Here is a 26631-nt window from a genome sequence, read left to right on the forward strand (position 1 = left end):
GCTCAGTCTCAGGTGCCGAAGCTACATGGCCTGTCCTTGTGGAAGAGTGGGAGCCCTTGGGGGTCTAGTGCACTCAAGGGGCACTTCCCAAGGACTGTTTAAAAGCCAGAGCATTGCACAGATCCTATGGATCCATGACAGTGTGCCAGAGGTTAAGCCTTATGGGAAAAAGATATAAAAGAAGAAAAGAATCTAAATGCATGTTTATCATCTCCCCCTCATCAGTCCTGTGGGAATCCCTGATCTGTTCCATAGTGTATTAAAGCCTTCCTCTAAGGATTACCTCTTGGTTATCAGGTCATGTCCATTTGTTAGAGGGCTTTCCCATCACCTTCCCACTTCCCTGGTTCTTGTCATGCAGACCGCAAGCAGCAGAAGACCAGAAGTGCAAAGTGTAGATAATGCAATGTTTATTGGGGTTAGTTTCCAAACAAGCATATTCTGAAGATCTTCACACCTGTAGAGTTTATCTCTGTATGCCGATAGTCTGTTCCACGGTGTTCCATTCCCAGCTCTGATGCTGCAGAGCATTTACGCCGTGTCACCCTTCCAAGCTCTGACACTGCAGAGCCTTGCCTGTGTCTCTCTTCCCCATTCCCGTTCCGCCCTTAACAAACATTCCAATTTCCATTCTCCCTCCTGTTTAACACCAGTTTACATAGTAATATTCTCAGCTATACCTTAACCAATCATAGTACTAACATTTAACTAACCAATCCTAACATATTGTAACGTAATTCTCTATCCAGTTATATCCCACTACCCTAATTAACTTGCATCTAGCAAAATTATTTATATAGCAGTCAGAAACAATGAGAGAACCAGACAGATTAACAATAGAAAAGTGGAGACCATAAAGATAAAGCAATACCGAAATGAGTTTCACAACCAGAACTGTTGATAAGTGATTTCTTGCCAGACAGGATGCTATCAAACTAAGTTTCCTTTAACCATCTTAAGATCTATTTCTTTATCTGGTGGTGATGGGCACTATCCACACATAATCGTATTCCTAACAGCCCAATACCACCTTGTTTTCTTTGCCTTTAGTAGGGTTTCCAGTTTCGAAACCTGATGTGATCTCGCAGCTAGAACGAGGGGAAGAGCCATGGGTCCCAGATCCCCAGGGCTCTGAGAAAGAAGTGCTCCTGAGAGCTGCCTGCACAGGTGAGGAATTGGTTAAACCAACTAAAAAATGTCTTTGAATAGAGGAAACAATTGGGATGCCCTACAAAAGACCTTGTGAGCTTTCCAAGTTCAGGATTGTTCCTTGCAGATATGGAATCTTCAGGCAGAGGTCACTCATGGCTTCCCACCTACACTGTCTGACAACTAGCAGCAGGTCTCTCACCAGCGTAGCTTCCTCCAGAGCGTTCTGGTGAGATGTGGACCAAAACTGATCCCTTCCTCTCTCCTCTGGGGAAAGGTTTGGGGAAAATCAGCTCCTAATAGGTTTAATCTCTCCCACACATATTTTGTTTTGTTCATCTCTTTCAATTCCTCTCTCTTGAAATTTCATTTCTTTCTGGCGCAGGGAGTGACCTATGTCTGGATTCTCTCTGTCTCCCATCAGGTGATGGGAAGGTGAGTGACAATGAGGAGAAACCCCAGCAGGAAGATGCTGAGCGAGTAGAACCAGATGGGACATTATCAGGAAGATCCAAAGGGAATGTTTTAGGGAGTTGTGCACTCCCAGAAAAAGCAAAAGCCTGCGAGACTCAGCAGAGGCCAGAGGAAGACTTCAGTAGCCACTCAGACCTTATTACACGCAAGAGAATCAACTTGGAAGAGACACGCTACACATGCCATAAGTGTGGGACAAGCTTCAATGGGAGCTCAGACATTCACAGGGGAGAGAAACCTTACAAGTGCTCTGAGTGCAGGAAACACTTCAATCGGCACTCTGCCCTTATCACACATAGGAGAATCCACACCGATGAGAAACCTTATGGATGTTCTGAGTGCGGGAAACACTTCAATCGAAGCTCTGCCCTTATCACACATAGGAGAATCCACACGGGTGAGAAACCTTACGTATGCTCTGAGTGTGGGAAATGCTTTATTGATAGTTCAACCCTCATCTCACATCGTCGAATCCACACAGGAGAGCAGCCCTACACATGCTCTGAGTGTGGGAAAAGCTTTTGTTGGCACTCACACCTTATCACACATCGTAGAATCCACACAGGAGAGACGCCCTACACATGCTCTGAATGTGGGAAAAGCTTTAATCAGCACACTCAGCTTATCACACATATTAGAATCCACACAGGAGAGACACCCTACACGTGCTCTGAGTGTGGGAAAAGCTTCAGTCGGAGCTCACACCTTATCACGCATCAGACAATCCACACGAATGAGAAACCTTATGGATGCTCTGAGTGCGGGAAACGCTTCAATCGGCGCTCACACCTTATCACGCATAGAAGAATCCACACTGGGGAGAAACCTTATGGATGCTCTGAGTGTGGAAAACACTTCACTGATAGTTCAGCCTTCATCTCACATCAGCGAATCCACACAGGAGAGAAGCCCTACACATGCTCTGAGTGTGGGAAAAGCTTCAATCAGCGCTCACACCTTACCACACATCAGACAATCCACACGGGTGAGAAACCTTATGGATGCTCTGAGTGTGGGAAACGCTTCAATCGGAGCTCACAGCTTATCACGCATCGAAGAATCCACACAGGAGAGAAACCCTACACGTGCTCGGAGTGTGCGAAACGCTTCAATCGGAGCTCAAACCTTATTAGACATCAGACAATCCACATGAGAGAGAATTGTAATAAATGTCTTGACTAGGTCTGGTCAAAAGATTTTTAAAAAAATATCACGTTTGCTAATTCCCACATAGTGATCTTTGCACCGTCTTCACTGTGGTCTCTCGGCTCCCCCAGATGAGTTTCCTGCTTCTGCCTTTTGCAGCTCACCCTTCTTTGGGGTCAGTCCTGTGATCTTTTCTATCAACTGCTTTCCTTTGGAGTCATAGGAGTGTGTGTCATAGAATCATAGAATATCAGGGTTGGAGGAGACCTCAGGAGGTCATCTAGTCCAATCCCCTGCTCAAAGCAGGACCAACACTAATTCAATCATCCCAGCCAAGGCTTTGCCAAGCTGTGCCTTGGAAACCTCTAAGTATGGAGATTCCGCCACCTCCCTAGAGAACCCATTCCAGTGCTTCACCACCCTCCTAGTGAAATAGTGTTTCCTAATATCCAACCTAGACCTCCCCCACTGCAACTTGAGGCCATTGCCTCTTGTTCTGTAGTCTGCGACCACTGAGAACAACCAAGCTCCATCCTCTTTGGAACCCCCCTTCAGGTAGTTGAAGGCTGCTATCAAATCCCCCCCATCACTGTTGTTTTCTGCAGACTAAATAACCCCAGTTCCCTCAGCCTCTCCTCAAAAGTCATGTGCCCCAGCCCCCTAATCATTGTCATTACCCTCCACTGGACTGTCCATTTTGTCCACATTCCTTCTGTAGTGGGAGGACCAAAACTGGATGCTGTACTCTAGGTGTGGCCTCACCAGCGTTGAATAGACAGGAATAATCACTTCCCTTGATCTGCTGGAAATGCTCCTACTAATACAGCCCGATATGCCATTGGCCTCCTTGGCAACGAGGGCACACTCCATTGGCCTCCTTGGCAACTTCTCATCCAATGTAATTCCCAGGTTCTTCTCTGCAGAACTGCCACTTAGCCAGTCGGTCCCCAGCCTTTAGCGGTGCATGGGATTCTTCCTTCCTAAGTGTAGAACTCTGCACTTGTCCTTGTTGAACCTCATTAGATTTCTTTTGACCCAATCCTCTAATTTGTCTAGGTCAGTGTGGACCCTATCCCTACCCTCCAGCATATCTACCTCTTCCCCTCTTCTTAGTGTCATCTGCAAACTTGCTGAGGGTGCAATTGATCCCATCATCCAGATCATTAATAAAGATGTTGAACATAACCGGCACCAGGACCGACCCCTGGGGCACTCCACTTAATACCTGCTGCCAACTAAACATCAAGCCATTGATCACTACCCATTGAGCCCAACAATGTAGCCAGCTTTCTATCCTTATAGTCCATTCATCCAATCTATACTTTTTTAACTTGCTGGTAAGAATACTGTGGGAGACCGTAGCAAAAGCTTTGCTAAAGTCAAGATATATCACCTCCACCACTTTCCACATATCCACAGAGCCAGTTTTCTCATCCTAGAAGGCCCTCCAGGCCAGAATGTTCATCAGGTCCAAGTGGGAGCAAGGTTTGATCCCAACAAACTACACTGAGGCAAAAACTACCTGTGCCTTCCATCCACTGGGACTGTACATGGCATTGGCAGCTCAAGTTAGTGATCATGGTGTAAAAAGACATTTATAGTTGTAGAGCAGATACAGCCCAGGTGCAGTGGCTGGCATGAGCTTTCTCCTTTTGACCTGACCCAAACTCCATCACTTTTCCTAGTCTAAACAAACCCTGAGCATTACGGTTATACTGTTCCCCCATTTCAAAGCCATTGTTAGTCATTGAGTTCTCCCTTTGAGAACAAATTGTTTCATTCCCAGTTTCTCTGATGTTCTTTCAGGTTGTGCTGCAGAGCAGATATTTTTACTACCATTTTCCTCACTTAAAATATATTAAACTATAACAAAGAGCAGGAACAAGGCAGGGATAGGGAAAAATGTCATTTCACCCTCTGTAACAACAGAAGAAGGTAGGGTAAGTCAGAGACATTCCCTTATTGTCCATCACCATTCCAATCCCCCTGTTGTTCAATTTGGGGTCAATATTTTCTCTAAAGGGCTGAGAAGAGGATTCCCTAGTAAGTGACTTGTAACTAAGCAAAATACCCATGCATTTGCCTCCCAAAGCAATTGTGGCCCAGGCCCTGCAGGAGGTCGCTCCTGAAGATATCTCCTTCCTAATCAGGTGCATGTTGTCTATTGTTTGGGAAATACAATCCCTATCTGGATAGAGATGGGAAAAATGGAAGTGACATTTCTGTTCACTTTGGGAGATGCTGCAAATGTATAGAAAATGAAATTTGTGTTGAATGTAATATAGCTGCAGAAAGATACCTGATTTTTGGTGTCTTACAGGGATTCTAAAATGCACCTGAATTTAATCCCTATTTTAAATCTTTGCCATGAGATTAAAGAACTAAAAGGGTATATTTGGGGGAATTATACCTCACTATCACTACTGATCTGTTGTGCGGTTGGTGAAGAATTCTATGCCAGAGAAGTGTGGAATTACTCCAAGTAAGGTCAAAGATCTGACAAGAACTCAGGTAGAAATTGCAGGTACTAGTGGTTGCTTTTCACCCCCAAGATGGAAGCTATGGTGAACTGTGACCCAACTAAACTATTTTTAGAACACTGCTTCCTAGTTAAGTGGCATTGATCACACTCCTAAAGGACGCCATGATTAAATTGAGAAAACTGACTTTTTTACCATTTGGATCCAAAGTTTCATGTAGCACAGAGAGAAACAACTCATTCCTTCAGAGCTATTCTATGCCTATGGGTCCCGATCTGGTTGCCTTGTTGGACAAGAAGCACTTCCATGCTGGGGAGATGATTGTACCTAATGAGGGAATGTATCAGATTCCAAGTTCAGACTGCAGGATATATGAATGCTGAGTCCAGAGTCTGTGGTTTGGTCTCTTAGGTTTGCTACTTAGTCTTATGCATTTTTATCTCCACCTCCTGCTACTCTGAAAGATTAGAAAGTGTAAAAATAGAGCACAGGTGATTTTTCTCATGATGCAGCCTTCCCACGTCATGTGAGACCCCTTCCACCCACACTTACGGGAGAAGACCCAGGGAGAAATGAACTCACAGAAATGGAAGGCTCCTTGGTTATTGTAGAATGTGACTTCACACAAAGCTGACTGGATGGAAATGGGAATTAAGAGAAAACTTCCCTATAGGTTTATATTTTGTAATCTTTGAATTAGTTGTTACCAGCAACAATGAAATTAAACATGAAGTTAATTAGTGTAACATAAGAGGCTGATTAAGTGATAACTTTCAGAGTTACAATATAATTCAGGTTTTCTTCTAGTTTTCTCCCTGCGTCCTCCTACTATATCAGAAATGGTGGCTAATCCTGAAATTAAAACCTCACTCCAAAGGAATTGGAGTGGGGGAATATGTGAGAGAAAAAGCCTGTATGAGAATAGAGACCCAGTATAGACTGTAATTATTTCTATTTAAAATGGAATTTTATTGTGACAAATTTTAAAATGAATCTTCTGTTAAGAGCAAAATTACTTGGGACAAAATGTGTAACCTTTTACCTAGTTAGAGAGTAACTGCCACAGAGTTCCCCAGGCTTCTTGTTTACAAAGCAAAGATGTCACATCAGGCAGGAGATGTCAAAATCTAAAATGGTGGTGGATGTGTGATAGTAGCTTTTCTGGGTGGATTTTTTTTTAGTTTGTTTTTTAAATTTAATTTTTGTTTTTGCAACCAGTTATTTGTGTAGGAGCTGAAGCCACTTTTCCTGTTGAGCACAACTATTTAACCCTCAGGCCTGGCTCTGGAAACCTCCTCAGCGCTGGCCTTGTATTTCTTTTATTTTTGATATCTTTGGAGTTCACACATCCACACTACGTGCGGTTCACAGCAGCAGATACTTTGAGAAACCTTCAGGGTTAAGCATCAAAGAATCCAGACTAACACGGCTACCCCTCTGATACATCAGGGTTAAGCAGGCCTTTTCCAAATTGACATTGGCCCAAAGTCTGCCTCAATCGAGCTGGATTGGGAGACATCTGTATCAAAGGAGTGGTTCACACCTGATTTGCCCAGAGACCTCGGGAGAGATGTGGTAAGATAGGATAAGTAGGAACTGACAACAGTGAAGATAAAGGTAAGGATGAAAGACCTTCACTTTTTAGGTTAACAAGCCTGTTATGTTCATTCGCTCTGAAGCATCTGGCACTGGTCACTCTCAGGACTAGATGGACTATTGGTCTGACCCAGCATGACCAGTCTTGCATTCTTATGTTACGTAAGCCATCTACGGGCCTTGTCTACACTGGCAAGTTTCTGCATAGGAAAGCAGCTTTCTGCAGTGTAACTTCTGAAGTGAACGCACTGCCAAGCCACTTCATGGGCCAAAACTGTGGAGATGCAGCACTATAAAAATACCACTCTGATGAGAGGCATACAGCTTTCTGCACTGGGCCTACAGTGCCATGGAGCCAGTGTAAACACCCTGGTCAATTACAGTGCTGCGATTGGCCTCCGGGAGGTGTCCCACAATCCCTGGTCTCAGCACATCTTTCCAGGTGGCCACGCCTGCTTCGTGCACCAGGTGATCCTCTGCTTGGAGGAATGCCAAGCTGCTGAACCTCATCAGCATTTGGGGAGAGGAGGCTACCCAGTCCCAGCTGTGCTCCAGTCATAGGAATTATAACAACAGATTTCATGATGCATGAGAGAAAGGGGCCACAACTGGGACACACTGCATTGCAGGGTCAAAGTGAAGGAGCTGTGGAATGCCTACCACAAAGCACAGGAGACAAACCACCGCTCCAGTACTGCGCCCATAAGCTCCTGGTTTTACAAAGAGCTGAACGTGATAGTGGTGACCCCTCCTCCACTGTGAAGGCCACTGTGGATACTTTGATGGCTCACATGCCAGGCAAGAGTGGACCGAGCTAGGAGGACGAAATGTTGGACAAGGATGTGGAGGCAGAAGGTGACCCAGAGGCAGAGGATGAGTTGGAGATAAGAGATGCATGCAGCTAGGAGTTCTTCTCTACCCTGGAGGAGGCTAGCCAGTCACAGCTTTTGGAACTTGGTGAAGTGCAAACAGAAGAGGAGGCTAAGTGGCTTTGATTTGGGGAATCACTGAAGCGAGTTGTTGGGGGCAGGAGGGTTGCAGAAAGCAGGCTTGTGTCTGTATGATGTGCATACCACCATATGCTTAGTCTGAGCAGCAGAACAAGGTGTTGATTGATTCCCTCCCTTCGCAGGAATCTGCCCCAGAGATCTTTATGAAACTCTCTTGCCCACACCACAGAGTGGGTGGAGGAGACCATTGCTCCATAGACGGGAGCGGCATAGAGGCCAGGGCAAACGCCGCAGTCTTGGAGAAGACCCTCCCTTGATTCCCTGCTCACCCTCAGCAGCGAGATATGTTCCATAATGAACACAGCCTGTGGAAAATGTGGACACACAAATGATTATAAGCCCCTTCCTCCCCCCGCTACATTGCTGTCTCTCCCCAAGAGCCATCTGCCCGGTGTACAGTACGGTCCTAGAACAGTGATTTCCCCTGCCCCTGCTGTTACCATTCTGGGGGTCTTGTGGCTCATGTGTGCTTGGCTGGGGACAGCCAGTTAGTGACAGGTATGTGCATAGTGGCTGTGTTTAAATCACTGCATCAGTGGTCTGTGTGCTGCAAACAACACTGCTTCTGTAACACGCTGCATTTTGGCTTCACGGATATGCCCTTGGGAGCCCAGCCTCCCTCTTTGTTAGCGGTGGCTGAACAGCTGCATAGAATTAGAAAGTGGCCATGAAGAACTAAAGAGAACTTTCTGCACGATGTCCTGATGCGCTCTGTGGCCACAACAAGAATTGAAGGGGCGGCCAGACAGGACGAAGAGGGACCAAAAGTGGAACTCGGCACGCTAGAATGAAGCCATGGAGCGCCTCTGAAATGTTAAGGAGCGCCAAGCGGACACGCTCCGTTTGCTGCTAGCACTGCAAACCAAGCAGCTGCTGTTGCAAAACTATATCCCACGCTCCATCCATAACACTTCCAACACACTCTTATCACCCTCCTGGTTGCAGTCTATACCCGCTGCATTCCACTCCTGCCTCATCAGAGCCCAGCCCTGCGGTCTCCCAGTACCCACTGCACTCAACACCCGTCCCTCTGCAGTTTATTCCTGCTGAAGTACAGTACCCACTGCACTGTACTCCTAAGGATAAAGTTGCATATGATACCTGGACATTGTGGCAAACCCAGGACAAATGGCTACAAAGGGAGGGGTAGTAATTAGTCCCAGGGGGTTAAAAGGCCTCTCCCAATCCACTTGAGGAGAGAGAACCAGGGGGAAATAGGGTTCAGCTGGAACAGGAGTTACCAGGGAACTAATTAGGTTCAGCTGGCTCCAACTGCTTGTGACCTTTTTAAACCCTCCTTGGCTTGGAAGCAGGGGGGAGAGTGAGAGAAGCAGGGAAGCTGCCAGCAAGTTAGGTGCAGCAAGGCTCTGAACCCTTCCAGCAAGGAAAGCTGCGCTCTGTCCCCAGAAGGGGCGAAAATCAGCACAAGGTACTGATTGAGGGAAGGATCAGCCAGACCCTGTGCTACCTAGAAGAGTTTGCTTTGCCCAAGCCTGTGTCTCCAAGGCCACCACCTTGCTAGACATGCATTTTAATCTCACCGCGGCCGCAGGAAATCACATTATTCATAGGCCAGCAGACAAAGCCCTACAATTAGACCTTAGGTATCAGATTTCTTTTAATTGGACCACTTTGATACCTGACCAATTTCAAAATTTACACTCACTCCTACTGGAGGTTTGGAAAATTTCTGACTTACAGAGTCAAATCCATGTGCTTCAGAATATCTATCAAATTGAAAAACATGCTTTTCATACAGCCTGTAGAGTGTCTACTCTGTGTACTAATTATGATGTAATGTGCTATGTGACTGAGGCAATGAAACAACCCCAGCATATTATTACAATGGGGACATTAATGCTTATATTGCTTTTGTTAGTCTAGGTATATGTTGTTGTTGTAAGGGATGTACTCACAAGAATGCCTTTCATGTTCACACTAATCATGCATTATCTTTATATCCAGTTAAGACGTATAGGGTTGATTCTGATCCTCCTGAGCTAGAAACAGAAATACAAGGCTTGATGCAGTTGGTGGTTTAAGAATGTTGGTTGTGCTAAAGGAAGCACAAAAAGGGGGTGTGTGGAAGCAAGGAAAGAAGAGAGGGTTTAAGTGCAGCCATTTAAGTGTCAGAGACAGAGCAACTGTTCTGTCAAGTCTTAGCCTAATATTGCGAGACCTGTAGAAGCAGAGCTCACGTCAGAAGCGAGTGAAAAACAGCAGAATAGTTAGTGTGACCTAGCCTTGAGATAATGATGTTTTTGAGAAGAGAAAGTGAGAAAATACTGGAGTAGATAGCAAATAGCCTAAATAAAATGCAGATGTTTTTAATTAATGCATGTCACAAAGAGGTATAAATGCTTGTGTGATTTTGCTTGTGCTTTGGAGAAACTCTGCCAGCTGTATTCTTCCCTTGTAATTCCTTGAATAAAGCTCTCTCTGATTTTGTTGCTTCCAACCTGAGAGTGGAGTTTGTTTCTTCCACACCAGTCATCTTGGACTTCCTGCCACTGGGGGCCCCAGACCTCCTGCTTATCATGATTGTGTGGTCGCTGCTGGTGCACAAGCTGCCCTATGTTCAAAGAAAACACGTGCAGGCTTCTACCATGCCCTGAAGGCATGTCTCAAGAAAACTGATGTGGACATCCCAAGTAGGGTGACCAATGTCCTGATTTTATAAGGACATTCCCAATATTAGGGGTTTTGTCTTTTATGGGTGCCTATTACCATCCATCCCCGTCCCAATTTTTCACACTTGCTAACTGATCACCTAATCACAAGTTGGGAGGAGCAAGCCACCAACTGACCTCAATGGTGCCACATCCTCCATCAGGCAGTGGCCTGCTTTGGGGGGAAACACCTTGCCCTCCAAGTCAAAAAGAGAGAGAAAAGGAAAAAAGAAAGAACTTTCTCCCAGCAGGCAACTGACCCACCAGGAAGTATCTGTACCTACTGCTGGTGGATCTGTGGTTCCAGGCTCGGACTCCTGTGTCATCAGAGGACTCATATGTAAATCCATGCTAGAGAGCATCCTCAAATTGAAGGATCACTGATGTGTAACGTGACTGTGAGACCTGGGTCAAACACATGTAAGCCGAGGTTCACAATGCAGTGGGGATGGTTAAACATGGGCTTGGAAACAACCAGTTCTCAAGCACAGGTCACACAGACCTTTCAGGGAGGTGTCACCCTTGAACCCTGCTGATTTTCCTCTTCTTGTTGGGTTTCTTAGAACCACTAAGAGCTGTAGGTTTGTCACAAGACAATCTGGTCTAGGGCTGCCTGGATGAGGAAAGAGAAGGGCAGAAAGATTATTATGGAAGAGAGGCTGAGTCAGAAGCTCATTGCACATCCAGCACTGACCGATAGCACTGCTGATCCTTGTGAGACAAAAGCTGCCTTCTCAGATGCAGCAAATTAAATCTAGAAAATGGGATGGACATTTTTGTATGGCATTTCCTCTAGTTTTTAAGAAAGCAAATTGAACAAATAGAAATTCCATTCTGATCAGCTGTATTCACCAGTGAGTGCGTGATCAGCAAAGTGAGGCCTTTAGATCCACCGCATAGATGTCTGCCATGTCAATTCATGGAGTAGCAGCAGTAGTAGGTTGTTATCATGTACGTAGACTGGCCATTGGTTTGGGGAGGGGGGAAACACACACACACACACACACACACACACACTTACTTTCACAGCTATTTGCTATCAGCTGAGGAATGTAGAAATGCACTATCCAACCCCTGCAGTATCCCTATGCATCTCCAATAATTCCCATCGTCCCACCCACACATGCTCCTAACTCCCTTCCACCCTCAGTGGCTCCTGACTGTCTCCTCCCTGCTCCTTAACCCTTTGCATTGGGAGCAGGCTGGTTACTCTGCCTTTTCCACCCTGCTTGGTGCCAGCATTGGGACCATAGAAAGCACTGGAGAGATGCACTCCCTGCTCTCCTTGCTGATGCTCTATAGCACAGCAAACCCGCCCGGTGTCATCTCCATGGCTGCTGTGTAGAGGGAGCCCAGTGACATGGGATGAGAGTTAAGGAGGCTGGTGGAAGGGAAACAGCTTGTGAGGGAAGAATTCTCTCTTTCCCCACTTTCTGTTCTTTCCTTTCCCTGCCAGGATGGCGGCTTGTATTTCAGACGAGACAATTACTGAGAATGCAGGAGGCAGAGCAGAAAAAGCCTGTGAGCTCAGGGGAACCAGCTCCCAGCCCCAATTCCATCCCAGCTGGGTTCTGCTAGATGGGAGGGACCCAGAGCTCTGCTTCCAGCTGGAGTTTGAGGAGCTACATTGCAATTAAATAGCCTGAACCCTGTGAGCCCGAGCCAGTGGGCTCAGGCCAGCCCTGGGGTTTCCAATTGCAGTGTAGACATGCCCCTGAGCCCCTGTCCAGGGCTGTACCTGCAGCTCCAGCCCTGAAGGGATGGCACCATCATGTGGCCGATTTATCCATTTCATGCTGGGGTGCTTTTACAGGGAAACGCATTTTCTCTGCAGGGAGCCACTAGCTGAAAAACCTGTTTCTGGCTGTCTGAGCTACAGCATTAGACCTCATGGACACTCTCTCTTGTGCATCTGCAGCCTCTTCCTGTCCCTTTCCCCCATCTGACCCTGGTACCTTGTCTTGCCTTGGTTCCTAGTTCTGTTCTATTGGCACAGATCCCCCAGCTCTGGCAGAGTTCTGGGGGAAAGGTGGTGGTGGTGGTTTTTTTTTTTTTAATTGGTTTGTTTGTTTGGTGGAGGATCACAGTGATAGTTGTTGAGTCACACCAGGATGTGTTTTGTGAATCTTCTTCCATGGAAGTGATGCACTGGAAGGGCCCCTGCTTGAAATTCAGCCATTGAGCAACTGCCCTTCGAGCTGGGGGTGGGCTGGTGTTATTTTATAACCAGCAACAGAGGACACGTGAGCCTGATACTTTCCCCAGAGCCTGCCTCTCAGCACTTTATTCACTGCAGGTTGGAATCTTAATCTAGCACCAGGTTGAGGATTTCCCTGGTTTGGTAGCACACTGCAATCCGATTAAACAGCGGGAAGGGAAAGCCTGGGCTTTAATATATTTCTGAAACACTGTATGGCCTTGGACACCTTTAAGTTCTCTGTGTGTCAGGGTAACACCCACTTCTGCATGTGGCTTGAATGAACAAACAATAAAGTAGCAGCAGAAGGCACTGACAGGAAAACTAGAGGGAGAGAACTTTTGTGCAATAGTTCGGCCTTTGTGCCAGGATAATATAGCAAATTCCAGAACTGTGCATGGGGTTAACAAACCTTTAGCCAAGCTCCTGGGCATCAAATCAGCTGTTCTTACTGGGGGTCGGAGTCAGCAATGATTTAATTAAAATATCTTGAGGGAAGTAGCTGCATGTGGTTCCCCAAAGGTTTCTTCATGTTCACGTCTGTACAGGAATGAGGCATAAAGCAGAAATGGGGGGAGGGCTCTGAATTTAAGTCAGTTTTAGAGAGAAATGTGTTCAAACACAATGAGACTCGCTGTATGGAAGAAATAACAAGTGATCCCCAGCTCCTTCCCCCAAGCCTCAGGTGGGGATTAGCTGCCAAGAGCTGCGGCTGCTGCTCTGAGGGGAGCGGTATAAGCTGTCTGCCTGGGGATGCAGCCCCCCAGCTGGTTCTCCTGGGGCAGAGGGGGAGCTGCTGGGCAGGGAGGCGGCACCAGGCTGGGATCTGAAATATGAACAGGGATCTAAGGACTCTACACTGGCCTCCAGTGGGGGTTGAGGATGCTGAGGCAGTGGAAACTCAGCATCAAAGTCATCAAGATTCAAAGCTGCTTGAGGGTGAGGATGGGGGGCAATGGTCTGAGTGGATTTTTTGTGCATCCCTTTAACTCTTGCCCACAACAACCTGGCAGCCTCTAGCTTTCTCTCTGCACTACAGTTGTGTGCTCTCTTGAAAGGGGCTTCTAGGAATCGGTATTTCCAGAGTCATAAAGGAGAAGGAAAAGTTAATGTCTTAGAAAAGTCTCTGTGTGTTGGATGGATGGGAGGGTGTCTAGAAACCACTCTGCTATAGTCTTTTTTCTCTGATTTTCTTTGGAAAATCTGAAGCAGGGAGCAAAAACAGTTGCCCTCTCTAAGGCTTGAGCTCAGGACCTTCAGATTACAAGACTGACATGCTGCCAACTGCACTAAGAAGGCTTGGAAAAGGTTTAGGCTGATTGCATATAGGACCCTCCTACTGCAGTGACTGGGGTAGGAAAGGAGCCAGGGGTCCCCCCCCTTATACATTCAAAACACTTTTTAATATATTTAACACCATTATAAATGCTGTATGCAAAGTGGAGTTTGGGGTGGAGGCTGACAGCTTGCAACCCCCCATGTAATAACCTTGAGACCCCCTGAGGGTTCCCGACCCCCCAGTTTGAGAACCTCTGCTGTACTACTTAGGGCTGTTAGTCCTGATGCTCTGAGCAGCATGGTAAGGGGACAGGGGTGGTTGGATAGGCATGGGAGTCCCAGGAGGCCTGTCAGGGGTCAGGGCTCTGGATAGGGATTGGGGCAGTCAGGGGACAGGGAGCAGGGGGGCTTGGATGAGAGGGTGGGGTCCCAGGGGGACAGATAGGGGTGAGGGGTCCTGGGGGGGCAGTCAGGAGACGAGCGGTGGAGGGGAGGTTGGATGGGTGGAGGGTTCTGAGTGGGGCAATTGGGGGGCAGGGGGTCCCAGGAGAGCATGGTCAGGGGACAAGGAGTACAGAGGGGTTGGATGGGTCAGGAGTTATGAGGGAGGTAGTTAGGGGGTGGGAAATGGGAGCCATGGATAGAGGGTGGGCTGTTTGGGGAGGCACAGCCTTCCTTACCCGGGTGTAGTGTGTTAAATTTCTCCCCATATGAATATGCTACTTATGGTGTACTACTCGTGGCTGCCAGTCCTGGTGCTCCACAAGTAGCACATTCCCACTGGGAGAAATTTAATACATGACACCTGCAGCCAGAACCCCAGACCAGCGGCAGCCAGAGCCACTCAGCCTGCCGCTGGTCTGGAGTTCTGTCCACTCACTCCGGCCAGCCGGGGTCCCAGCCACCGGACCCACTCAGCCTGCTGCCAGCCTGGGGTTCCTGCCAGCCGGGGTCCCAGCCACAGGCCCTGCTCAGCCCGCTGCTGGCCTGGGGTTCCATTCACCCAGGCTGGCAGCAGGCTGAGTGGGGGCAGCAGCTGGGACCCTGGCCAGCAAGCCAGCAAAAATCAGCTCATGAGCCGCAGGTTGCCGACTCCTGGATTAAACTCAGAGCCCTCCTGTTTCCAGAGCATCCAGTGGCCTAAAAGCAGCATGGGGGACATATGCCCTGCTCTGAGACCAAACCACCTGGTTCATAGAAGTCACTTTGCAGCAGGGCCAGATTCTATGTGTAGAGCAGAGTGAGTGCCTGCCCTGGACTCAGGGTGCAGAGATACATTCAGCCCTCTCCCCTGCATTGGGTGGGGTGCTGCAATCCCCTGATGGAAGGTAATGATGGTGGGGGGTGCTGTGAGCAGCTCAACACCGCACCCTGGTGGCAGAACTGGTATGAGGCGTTCAAGGTGTTTCAGGATCTGCTATTTCCACCTGCCTATGAAGTCCAGCTCTCCCCAGCACATTCACTGCAGTGCAATTGGGTCAGTGTTTCCATGGCTGAGCAGCAAAATATTGCTCCCAGTTTCCCTTCTATTGGCAGCAGGATTAGCCTGTGTCAGTGGTTTATGAGGTGGATCTAGTTGTAGTTTGTTATTCATTCCCCACCTTGACAATTCAGACAGTCCCTTTCCTCCTCAAATCCCCAGCACCTCAGTGATCCTGGTAGCAGGGGTTGGGTTTTCCCTGAGGCCCTGAGATTTTCAGGGTCCTTTTCTCCCCTCAACGTGGAGTGAACTCAGCTATTTCCCCATCTCAGAAATTCCATGAAATAACTGTAGTGGCATAAAGAAAGAGGCGAGGGAACATCTCACTGCCAGGACTGGATGTGCCCAGAGCCCCCTGCTTGTCCACTGTTTCTGTTGTAGAAGAGGAAGGTTGGCTGGGATGATTTAGTCTAGCTGGGATGATTTAGTTGGGAATTGGTCCTGCTTTGAGCAGGGTGTTGGACTATATGACCTCCTGAGGGCCCTTCCAACCCTGATATTCTATGATTCTAAGATTCCATGGAATTTGGCACCCTGCTTTGCACAAAGGACAGAGAAAGATCTTGCTGTTTCTGTGTCTGTGCAAAGAAAATTGTTCTTCTGTATGAAAGAGGGGCATGAAATAGCCCCATGGTGGGACAATATCCTCAGGAATAAGAGCAAAGGACTCAGGATGAGAACAGATTTAAGTCCAACAAAGAAGGCCTAGAGACCCAAGGCAAACCATGGTGCAACAGCAGCAGAAAAAAGCTTTGTTGATTGCTCTTGTCCCCTTCCCTCCCAAATGAAGAGGGTACATGCACATACCCTCAGTCCCATCGAAGTATGAAATTCGGGGAAAGGAATGAAAATCACTATGCTGCTTGGAACTTGGAGAGGGTGAGATTTCTAAACTTAAGCAAGGGGTCCTGTAGGGAGGTGACCTGGCTCCCTGCCGTGCCTGAGAAGGATGGGCTAGAACAGACGCCGGAGTGGGTGGAGCCACCGCCGCCTGTCCCCACCCTCCTGAAGTTCAGGGGCGGGACTGGAAGTATAAAGGCCCGGCCCCAGCGCTCAGTTAGCCACAGGCTGCCAGAGAGGACAGATGCTGGTGCTTGAGCTCCCGCTGGGCCCAGCCTGCCCTGTGCTCGCTACCCTGAGGAGCACTGGCCGAGCCTGCCCCGTGCCTGGTATCCAGAGGAGCGGCCTGAGCTTCCCCACGGCCGGTACCCAGGGGGGCGGCCTGAGCTTCCCCACGGCCGGTACCCAGGGGGGCGGCCCGAGCTTCCCCACGGCCGGTACCCAGAGGGGGCAGCCTGAGCTTCCCCATGGCCGGTACCCAGGGGAGCGGCCTGAGCTTCCCTACGGCCGGTACCCAGGGGGGTGGCCTGAGCTTCCCGACCCCCGGTACCCAGGGGAGGGGCCTGAGCTTCCCCACGGCCGGTACCCAGGGGGGCGGCCTGAGCTTCCCTACGCCCGGTACCCAGGGGGGAGGCCTGAGCTTTCCTACGCCCGGTACCCAGGGGAGGGGCCTGAGCTTCCCGACCCCTGATACCCAGGGGAGTGGCCTGAGCTTCCCGACCCCCGATACCCAGGGGAGTGGCCTGAGCTTCCTGACCCCCGATACCCAGGGGAGCGGCCTGAGCTTCCAGACCCCCGGTACCCAGGGGGGCGGCCTGAGCTTCCCTACGCCCGGTACCCAGAGGGGCCCATGGTCTGGGACCCACCAGATGACGCCGGCCAGAGACAGGTACCCAGAGAGGGGGAGGTCAGAAGTGGCCCGGGGGTAGCCGACCCTGGTTTGGCTCCCGAAGAGCCTGAACCCATGTCAGTGTGTTGCGGCCAGGATCCCCACTGACAGCAGCGTGCTTTTGCCACTGCTAGCACCCTGGGCTGGAACGCAGTGGAGTGGGAGGGCCTGCGTCCCCCCTGCCACCCTCCCAAGGGTGGCAGACTCCCCCTCTCCCTTGCCTGAGGAGGCCTTCTTTATAGACTTACTGTTTGAACTGCTGCTCAGCCCCTGCCTGAGGGTCTGTGCTCTGTGCCTGTTTATTGCCCCGCCCTGAACCAGGGTCTGGGGCTTTATTGACTTCCTCATGGAACGGCTGCTCAGCCCCCTTGCTGAAAGGCCTGAGCCTGAACTGCTTACTGCCCCGCCCTGCCCAAGGGCCTGGGCTTATAGACTCCACGTTTACCCAGCCCCTGCTGAAGGGCCGGGACTCTGCCTTGTTTAGAGACCATTTGTTTGCTCAGCTCCTGCTGAGGGGTCTAGGCCCTGGATGGACTGCTGCCTGTAGAGAGGCACCCTGGCTCCCCGCTGCGCCTGAGAAGGACGAGCCCCAGCACTGGACTCTTACAGGTCCCCAAACTGCTTAGCTTGGGTTAGTCCTAAATGACATACAGAACTTGGATACTTCAGCAGCTTCTATTACTTTTTGAAAACTAAGACTGTGTAACTCATTTGTGTGTGTTACATTTACCTGCATTAACCTTATAAACAACTTGCTTATTTCCACAGTTATTTATTAGCTAATGCATCTTCAGTTAGTTTAATATAGGATTGGTTACAGTCATTGTCACTGGTGAGAGGTCCAAGGTACAATTAACTTAGGGTAAGTGACTGGTCCTTTGGGACTGGGAGTAACCAGAATTGTAACCATGCCTCAGTGGGCCACAACTGAGAAGCCAAACTCAGGACAAACAGCTGAAAAATAGGGCAGATACATTCCAAGACTGGAGGCTAATTCCCCATTGGATATACCAAACCAGCAAAAAAAGTAAACACCAGCTAACAAGAAGTCATAGAAGCAGTTTCCTTAGGGATTCCAGTCCTTGTATTACCACCGAAAACACTAGACTTAAAGATCAGTGATTCTTTAAAACCAATCTCTTCAAATAAAAGGTTCTTCTGATTCCAAAGGACCAGCCACACACTCAGGTCAATATATAACTCAGATCTTACCCAAAAATCACACTGATGCCAATCCTTTAGTATCTAAAAGTTGATTCAAAGAAAAAAAGAAAGAGATGAGAGTTAAAATTGGTTAAAGAAATCAAATACATACAATAATTGCAAGGTTCTTGATTCAGGCTTGTTGCAGTGATGGAATAAACTGCTGGTTTGATAAGTCTTTGGTTACTTCCAAATCACTGGAAGGTCCTCAGTCCATGCATTTCACCTAGTCACAGCAGGAAATTCCATGAAGAGTAATAGGCATCTCCCATGGTTCATTGTCAGTTAAATGTTCTTTTGATTGGGCCACTCAATTTGAATAGTCCCTTCAAGATGTGCTGGCTAGCTGCCTTGTGGGTGTTACCCCAGAAGCAAACATTTGAAATCCAGGTATAGAGCCAATACTTATAACTTCAAATACAAAAATGATAGATGCATGCAGATAGCATAATCATAACCAGCGAATAATAACTTTTCCTTACACATCTTATATTCCACATTTTGTACAAGATTTGTTGCAAATATATAACAGTGGTTGCAACAACGGTCCACATAGTCATATTTTAATCAGATAACATCACAAGAATATTGTGATTTTTAGTGTAAAGGACCATCTATCACAGTGCTTGAGGAGTACATATTTGATGGTCAGTTGATGACATCTAATTACAGAACATAAGAAGATAAGAATGGCCATACTGGGTCAGACCAAAGATCCACCTAGCCCAGTGTCCTGTCTTCCAACAGTGGCCAATGCCAGGTGCTTAAGAGGGAATGAACAGAACAAGTAATCATCAAGTGACCCATTCCCTATTGCCCACTCTCAGTCTCTGGCAAACAGAGGCTAGAGACACCATCCCTGCCCAGCCTGGCTAATAGCCATTGATGGACTGATCCTCCATGAACTTATCTAGTTCTTTTTTGAACCCTGTTATAGTTTTGGTCTGCACAACATCCTCTGGCAAGGAGTTCCACAGGTTGACTGTGAGTTGTGTGAAGAAATACTTCTTTTTATTTGTTTTAAAGCTGCTGCCTCTATCACGTCCCTCCACAGACAATCTGTTTGGGGTTTGTGCACTGGTTTGTAATACCACATCTGTGAGCCACTCCAGACAGCTTGACAATAGCCTTTCCGATGCATCCACACAGCTAAAACTCTTCCCTGGGCTCTCATCCTCTCCTTTCTCAGTTACTGCAAAATCCTTTTCTCTGACCTTGACAAATGCAACCTTGCCCTGCTCATCTGCATTCAGAAGTAAAAAGCTACCTCCTTATCCTCAGTCCTGACCTTTGAAGAAAGGTTGAAGGAATTGGGCATGTTTAGTGTTGAGAAAAGACTGGCGGGATGGAGGGGTTGAGAGAGTCTTCAAACATGGAAAGGGCTGTTACAAAGAGGATGGAGATCAATTGTTTTCCATGTTCACTGATGGCTGGAGAAGAATTGATTGGCTTGATCTGCAGCAAGGAAGATTTAGGTTAGATATTAAGAAATACTTTCTAACTATCAGAATATGTAAGTACTGGAATAGGTTACCAAGAGAGGTTGTGGAATCCCCATCATTGTAGGTTTTTAACAACACATTAGATAAACACCTGTCACGAATGGTATACTTATGTTTGATCCTGTCTCAGGGCAGGGGGATAGACTTGATAACCTGTTGAGGTCCTTTCCAAACCTATATTTTATGATTTTACCATCCATTTGTGATGTTATTGACATGAACTGTGACTTTATAGATCATTGTTGCAACCAGGGTCCTATGGTTGCATCAGGTCTTGTACAGAGGAGATCAAGTGAAGTGTCTATGGAAAGGTTGTCGTTTGCTAGTTATGATTATACTGTCTGTAGGTGTGTATCATTTTTGTATCTGAAGTTATGAATATTGTCTCTGTACTTGTATCTCAATGTGTTTGATTCTAAGTAGCCTCAGTTAAGCATTTGGTTAGCTTCTTGAGAAAGGACTGTTCTCAGTAAGTGTCCAGTCAAGAAACACTTAACTGACAATGGACTTTGGGAGACTCCAATTCACATCTGAGCTTTCCTGGGAATGTTCAAACTAACATGTACACAATGGCGTTGGCCTGGAAAAAGCAGAATCATTCATGGACATGTGACTTGTCCAGGTGGCTACAAACTCCACCTTGCTGTTGTGATTTTGCACAAGAGAACAAAGGGATTTCTACCCATGAGAGAGAGAATATAAAAGGCCTTGGAAGCCTCTCCATTTTATCTTAAGCTGTCTCAAGAGATGGCCTCTCCACCCCAAAAAGATGCTTGAAAGAAACTGGAACAAAGGACCGTAACTATGGCGGTGTGAGTGATTCCTGGACCCTGACTAGAAAGGAGTTCAGTCTGTGAAAGAAGCTTATTGGAAAGCCTCTGGGGGTGAGATTTCATCTATAATCAGTTTCTTAGTGTGTTAGGCTTAGACTTGTGTGTTTTGTTCTATTTTGCTTGGTAACTTACTTTGTTCTGTATCAGAGGGGTAGCCGTGTTAGTCTGGATCTGTAAAAGCAGCAAAGAATCCTGTGGCACCTTATAGACTAACAGACGTTTTGGAGCATGAGCTTTCGTGGGTGAATACCCACTTCGTCAGATGCATGTAGTGGAAAATTCCAGGGGCAGGTATATATATGCAGGCAAGCTAGAGATAATGAGGCAGTTCAATCAGGGAGGATGAGGCCCTGTTCTAGCAGTTGAGGTGTGAAAACCAAGGGAGGAGAAACTGGTTTTGTAATTGGCAAGCCATTCACAGTCTTTGTTTAATCATGAGCTGATGGTGTCAAATTTGCAGATGAACTGAAGCTCAGCAGTTTCTCTTTGAAGTCTGGTCCTGAAGTTTTTTTTGCTTCAGGAAGGCCACCGTAAGGTCTGCTATAGTGTGGTCAGGGAGCTTGAAGTGTTCTCCTACAGGTTTTTGTATATTGCCATTCCTAATATCTGATTTGTGTCCGTTTATCCTTTTCCGTAGGGACTGTCCAGTTTGGCCGATGTACATAGCAGAGGGGCATTGCTGGCATATGATGGCGTATATTACATTGGTGGACGTGCAGGTGAATGAACCGGTGATGGTGTGGCTGATCTGGTTAGGTCCTGTGATGGTGTCGCTGGTGTAGATATGTGGGCAGAGTGGGCATCGAGGTTTGTTGCATGGATTGGTTCCTGAGCTGGAGTTACTCCGGTGCAGTGTGCGGTTACTGGTGAGAATATGTTTCAGGTTGTCAGATTGCCTGTGAGCGAGGACTGGCCTACCACCCAAGGCCTGTGAAAGTGTGGGATCATTGTCCAGGGTGGATTGTAGATCCCTGATGATGCGTTGGAGAGGTTTTAGCTGGGGACTGTATGTGATGGCCAGTGAAGTCCTGTTGGACTGTATGTGATGGCCAGTGGAGTCCTGTGGAGTCCAGGTCAGTGGCACAGCTATGGGCACCCGCAGGGCCCCACAATATGCCAATATTTTTATGGCCGACCTGGAACAACGCTTCCTCAGCTCTCGTCCACTCATGCCCCTTCTCCACCTACGCTACATTGATGACATCTTCATCATCTGGACCCATGGAAAGGAGTCTCTGGAAAAATTCCACCACGATTTCAACAGCTTCCACCCCACCATCAACCTCAGCCTGGACCAATCTACACGGGAGGTCCACTTCCTAGACACCACGGTGCAAATAAGTGATGGTCACATTACCACCACCCTATACTGAAAACCTACTGACCGCTATGCCTACCTTCATGCCTCCAGCTTCCCTCCCGGGCACATCACACGATCCATTGTCTACAGCCAAGCACCGAGGTACAACTGCATCTGCTCTAACCCCTCAGACAGAGACCAACACTTACAAAATCTCCACCAAGCATTCTCAAAACTACAATACCCACATGAGGAAATAGGGAAACAGATCAACAGAGCCAGACGTGTACCCAGAAGCCTCCTACTGCAAGACAAATCCAAGAAAGAAACCAACAGGACTCTACTGGCCATCACATACAGTCCCCAGCTAAAACTCCTCCAACACATCATCAGGGATCTACAACCTATCCTGGACAATGATCCCACACTTTCACAGGCCTTGAGTGGCAGGCCAGTCCTTGCCCACAGACAACCTGCCAACCTGAAACATATTCTCACCAGTAACTGCACACTGCACCAGAGTAACTCTAGCTCAGGAACCAATCCATGCAACAAACCTCGATGCCAACCCGGCCCACATATCTACACCAGCGACACCATCACAGGACCTAACCAGATCAGCCACACCATCACCGGTTCATTCACCTGCACGTCCACCAATGTAATATAGGCCATCATATGCCAGCAATGCCCCTCTGCTATGTACATCGGCCAAACTGGACAGTCCCTACGGAAAAGGATAAACGGACACAATTCAGATATTAGGAATGGCAATATACAAAAACCTGTAGGAGAACACTTCAAGCTCCCTGACCACACTATAGCAGACCTTACGGTGGCCATCCTGCAGCAAAAAAACTTCAGGACCAGACTTCAAAGAGAAACTGCTGAGCTTCAGTTCATCTGCAAATTTGACACCATCAGCTCAGGATTAAACAAAGACTATGAATGGCTTGCCAATTACAAAACCAGTTTCTCCTCCCTTGGTTTTCACACCTCAACTGCTAGAACAGGACCTCATCCTCCCTGATTGAACTGCCTCATTATCTCTAGCTTGCCTGCATATATATACCTGCCCCTGCAACTTTCCACTACATGCATCTGACGAAGTGGGTATTCACCCACGAAAGCTCATGCTCCAAAACGTCTGTTAGTCTATAAGGTGCCACAGGATTCTTTGCTGCTTTTATTTTGTTCTGTCTGTCATTACTTGGAACCACTTAAATCCTACTTGTAATACTTAATAAAATCATGTTTTTTATTAATTAACCCAGAGGACATGATTAATACCTGGGGGAGCAAACAGCTGTGCATATGTCTCTATCAGTGTTATAGAGGGTGGACAATTTATGAGTTTGTCCTGTGTAAGCTTTATACAGAGTTAAATGGATTTATTATGGGTTTGGATCCCATTGGGAACTGGGTCTTTGGGTGCTGGAGATGGGAGTACTTTCTAAGCTGTCTTCAGTTAAGTCTGCAACTTTGGGGGTGTGGGTCAGACCCTGAGTCTGTGTTGCAGCAGATTAGCATATGTGGCTCAACAAAGCAGGGTGCTGGAGTCCCAAGTTGGCAGGGAAAACGGGCTCAGAGGTTGTCTCAGCACATCAGGTGGCAGTCCCAAGGGGGTTTCTGTGACCCAACCCGTCACACCATTATCCTAGTCCTTTGCTTTGAATCTTTTTTTCCCCCTTTTCCCTTTTTCTTAAATATATATGACTCAGCTTCCCCTCACATTTTGCTTTGTTACCCACTGAGGGCTGGTCTCCACTGGGAGGGGGGGTAATCGATCTAAGATACGCAACTTCAACTATGTGAATAGCAAAGCTGAAGTCGAAGTATCTTAGATCGATTTACCTCGGGTCCTCACGGCGTGGGATCGACGTACGCGGCTCCCCCTGTCGACTCGGCTACCGCCGCTCGCTCTGGTGGAGTTCCGGAGTCAATGGGAGCGCGTTTGGGGATCGATATATCGTGTCTAGATGAGATGCGATATATCAATCCCCGAAAAATCAATCACTACCCACCAATACGGCGGGTAGTCTGGACATACAATGAGTGTGAAGGAGTTAATTCCTTCTGTGGGACAGGGGAAGTAATCGCTCTTGGAGAAAGGTAGGCCTCTCTATGTTGGCATGAATATTCCATCAGAAATTGTCCACACAGGAAAAGAGTGCCCTGGAGAAACAATGGAAGACAGACAGACTGGACACTAATGCCTGTGAGGAAGGGAAACACAACATAAGAACACAACAGGACTGCAACTTGGGACAGAGGGACTAGGCTATAAACAGGCTGTGCTTTAAGTTTGCTACTGCCCAGGGAGAAAGTAGCAGAGTTGAAATTGAGGAGTTTTTTGAAAAACTGGGCAGATGACTTTGCCAACATGAACTTTAAGTTAAATTTTGCTTTATCAGGCTAACCTGAGGATTTTTCCATCCTTTATTCTCATTGTCTAATAAATGCTGGCTTGTTTTGAAAAAAAACTGTCAGGTTTTGTTGCAAATGCCTGCTGGTTTCATCACCTTCTAAAGAGGTAAAGTCACTACCAGGAGTCTGAAATCATTTGGACTCACTGGAGAGCCACAATGAGAAAAACAGGTGCTGCCACCCAAAGGCCTGGAGCTGGTGGGCTTTCCCTGGGAGGACTATAAACCTACAGGAAAGGGGATAGTCCCAGAGACACTATGTTTTATTTCTCTTCAGCAGGGTTTCCAATTTCCAAACCTGACGTGATGTCCCAGCTGGAACGAGGAAAAGAGCCATGGGTCCCAGGTCTCCAGGGATCTGAAGAAAGAAAGATGATAAGTGCCTTCACAGGTGAGGAATTATTAAACTAATTCAAATATCGTCAGTGCCCAAAGCTGTGTTATCCTACAAAAACCTTGTGAGTTTGTTGAGTTCAAGATTGTCCCCAGCAGGTGCCAGAACGTCAGGGCAGATATCGCTCATGGCTTTTGTGACAAAGTTCCTCCTCTACCTTGATGGGTCCTGCGCTCATTGGCAGATTTGCTCACCTCAGTGATCTTCCCCACAGTCTGGGTCAACTCTTCCTGTGTCTGATCAGGAGTTGGGAGATTTGGGGGGAACCTGGGCCCGCCCTCTACTCCGGGTTCCAGCCCAGGGCCCTGTGGATCGCAGCTGTCTATAGTGCCTCCTGTAACAGCTGCATGACAGGTACACCTCCCTGGGCTACTCCCCCATGGCCTCCTTCAAACACCTTCTTTATCCTCACCACAGGACCTTCCTCCTGGTGTCTGATAATGCTTGTACTCCTTAGTCCTCCAGCAGCACACCCTCACACTCTCAGCTCCTTGCACCTCTTGCTCCCAGCTCCTCACACACACGAATCTCGCTGACTAACTGGGAGGCTTTTAACTAGTTCCAGCCAGCCCTTGATTGGCTTCAGATGGCCCAATCAATGTAGCTATCTCCACTCCCTTCTAGAAAGATCTTAACTGGCTCCAGGTGTCTTGATTAACCTGGAGCAACTGCCATTTGGTTGCCATGGTACTAGAGATTTGGTTAGGTTGGGGCTAACATACCTGTTCCTTATTATTTTAGAGTAGCCATCTGGCCTTGCCCCATCACACTTCCTACCCACTCTGACTGACACCAGAGAGCAGCTTCCCCCACATCCCACTGAGTGTTTGGATGGAATGTGGAGGCAGAACTGATCCCCCCTCTCTCCACTCTGGGAAAAGTGTTTGGAGAAATTCAGCTCCTGATTTTTATTGTCCATGTCTCCAACACTTACTTTGGTTTGCTGTTCCCTTCTCCATCCCTCTTTTTGAGGTTTCCCTCTTTATGCCAGCAGGTGATGGGATGATGGGTAAGAACACAGATCAGAATCCCCACCAGAGAGATGCTGAACAAGTGGAAGCATGTGGAACATCATCACAAAGATCCCAAGGGAATGTGTCCAGGAGTCATGAACAGGGTAAGCCTGTGACAGGCAGCACAGGCCAGAGAGGCAGCAGGGAAAGAAACTACAGGAGAAAGTTGATAAATTCATTAATTGTCAGGAAACTCAAAAGGACCTCAAGGAAACCACCACTCAGCAGAGAATCCTCAAGGAGAAGAGGAAAAATACATGCACTGAATGTAGGAAAAACTTCAATTGCCACTCAGGCCTTATTAGACATGAGATAATCCACACAAAAGAGAGACCTTATGAGTGCTGTGAGTGTGGGAAAAGCTTCAATCAGACCTCAGCCCTTATTAGACATCAGCGAATACACAGGAAAGAGACCATACGAATGCTGTGAGTGTGGGAAAAACTTCCCTGACAGCTCAACCCTTATTAAACATCAGAGAATCCACACACGGGAGAGACCCTATGAGAGCTGTGAGCGTGGGAAAAGCTTCACGCAGAGCTCAGCTCTTATTACACATAAGAGACTTCACACAGAAGAGAGACCCTATGTATGCTCTGAGTGTAGAAAAAACTTCACTCAGAGCTCCGCCCTTATCTATCATCAGAGAATCCTTGTCTAGGGATGTCAAAAGATTTGTAAAAGCAGCAAAGAGTCCTGTGGCACCTTATAGACTAACAGGCATATTGGAGCATGAGTTTTTGTGGGTGAAT

General features: G+C 47.6%; 3 protein-coding genes and 1 non-coding gene across 10 annotated transcripts in view; 2 read left to right on the forward strand and 2 right to left on the reverse strand.

Moving 5' to 3' along the window:
* The window catches only part of LOC127039362 (gastrula zinc finger protein XlCGF57.1-like), a 261180-nt gene extending 258374 nt beyond the window's left edge, over positions 1–2806 (forward strand). The window contains exon 5 of the mRNA XM_050932934.1: positions 2273–2806. Coding sequence (XP_050788891.1) covers positions 2273–2805 — 533 coding nt within the window. The 3' untranslated portion in view covers position 2806. The remainder of the gene's footprint in view (positions 1–2272) is intronic.
* The window catches only part of LOC127039327 (zinc finger protein 420-like), a 645607-nt gene that overhangs the window by 547019 nt on the left and 71957 nt on the right, over positions 1–26631 (forward strand). The gene's annotated exons all lie outside the window — the stretch shown is intronic.
* The window catches only part of LOC127039371 (zinc finger protein 883-like), a 341025-nt gene that overhangs the window by 17256 nt on the left and 297138 nt on the right, over positions 1–26631 (reverse strand). The gene's annotated exons all lie outside the window — the stretch shown is intronic.
* TRNAT-UGU (transfer RNA threonine (anticodon UGU)) lies at positions 13948–14020 on the reverse strand. Its single transcript has one exon. It is a non-coding gene; the product is annotated as a tRNA-Thr (tRNA).

Source organism: Gopherus flavomarginatus, chromosome 23 (assembly GCF_025201925.1).
Source record: "Gopherus flavomarginatus isolate rGopFla2 chromosome 23, rGopFla2.mat.asm, whole genome shotgun sequence".
NCBI classification, from domain to species: domain Eukaryota; kingdom Metazoa; phylum Chordata; order Testudines; family Testudinidae; genus Gopherus; species Gopherus flavomarginatus.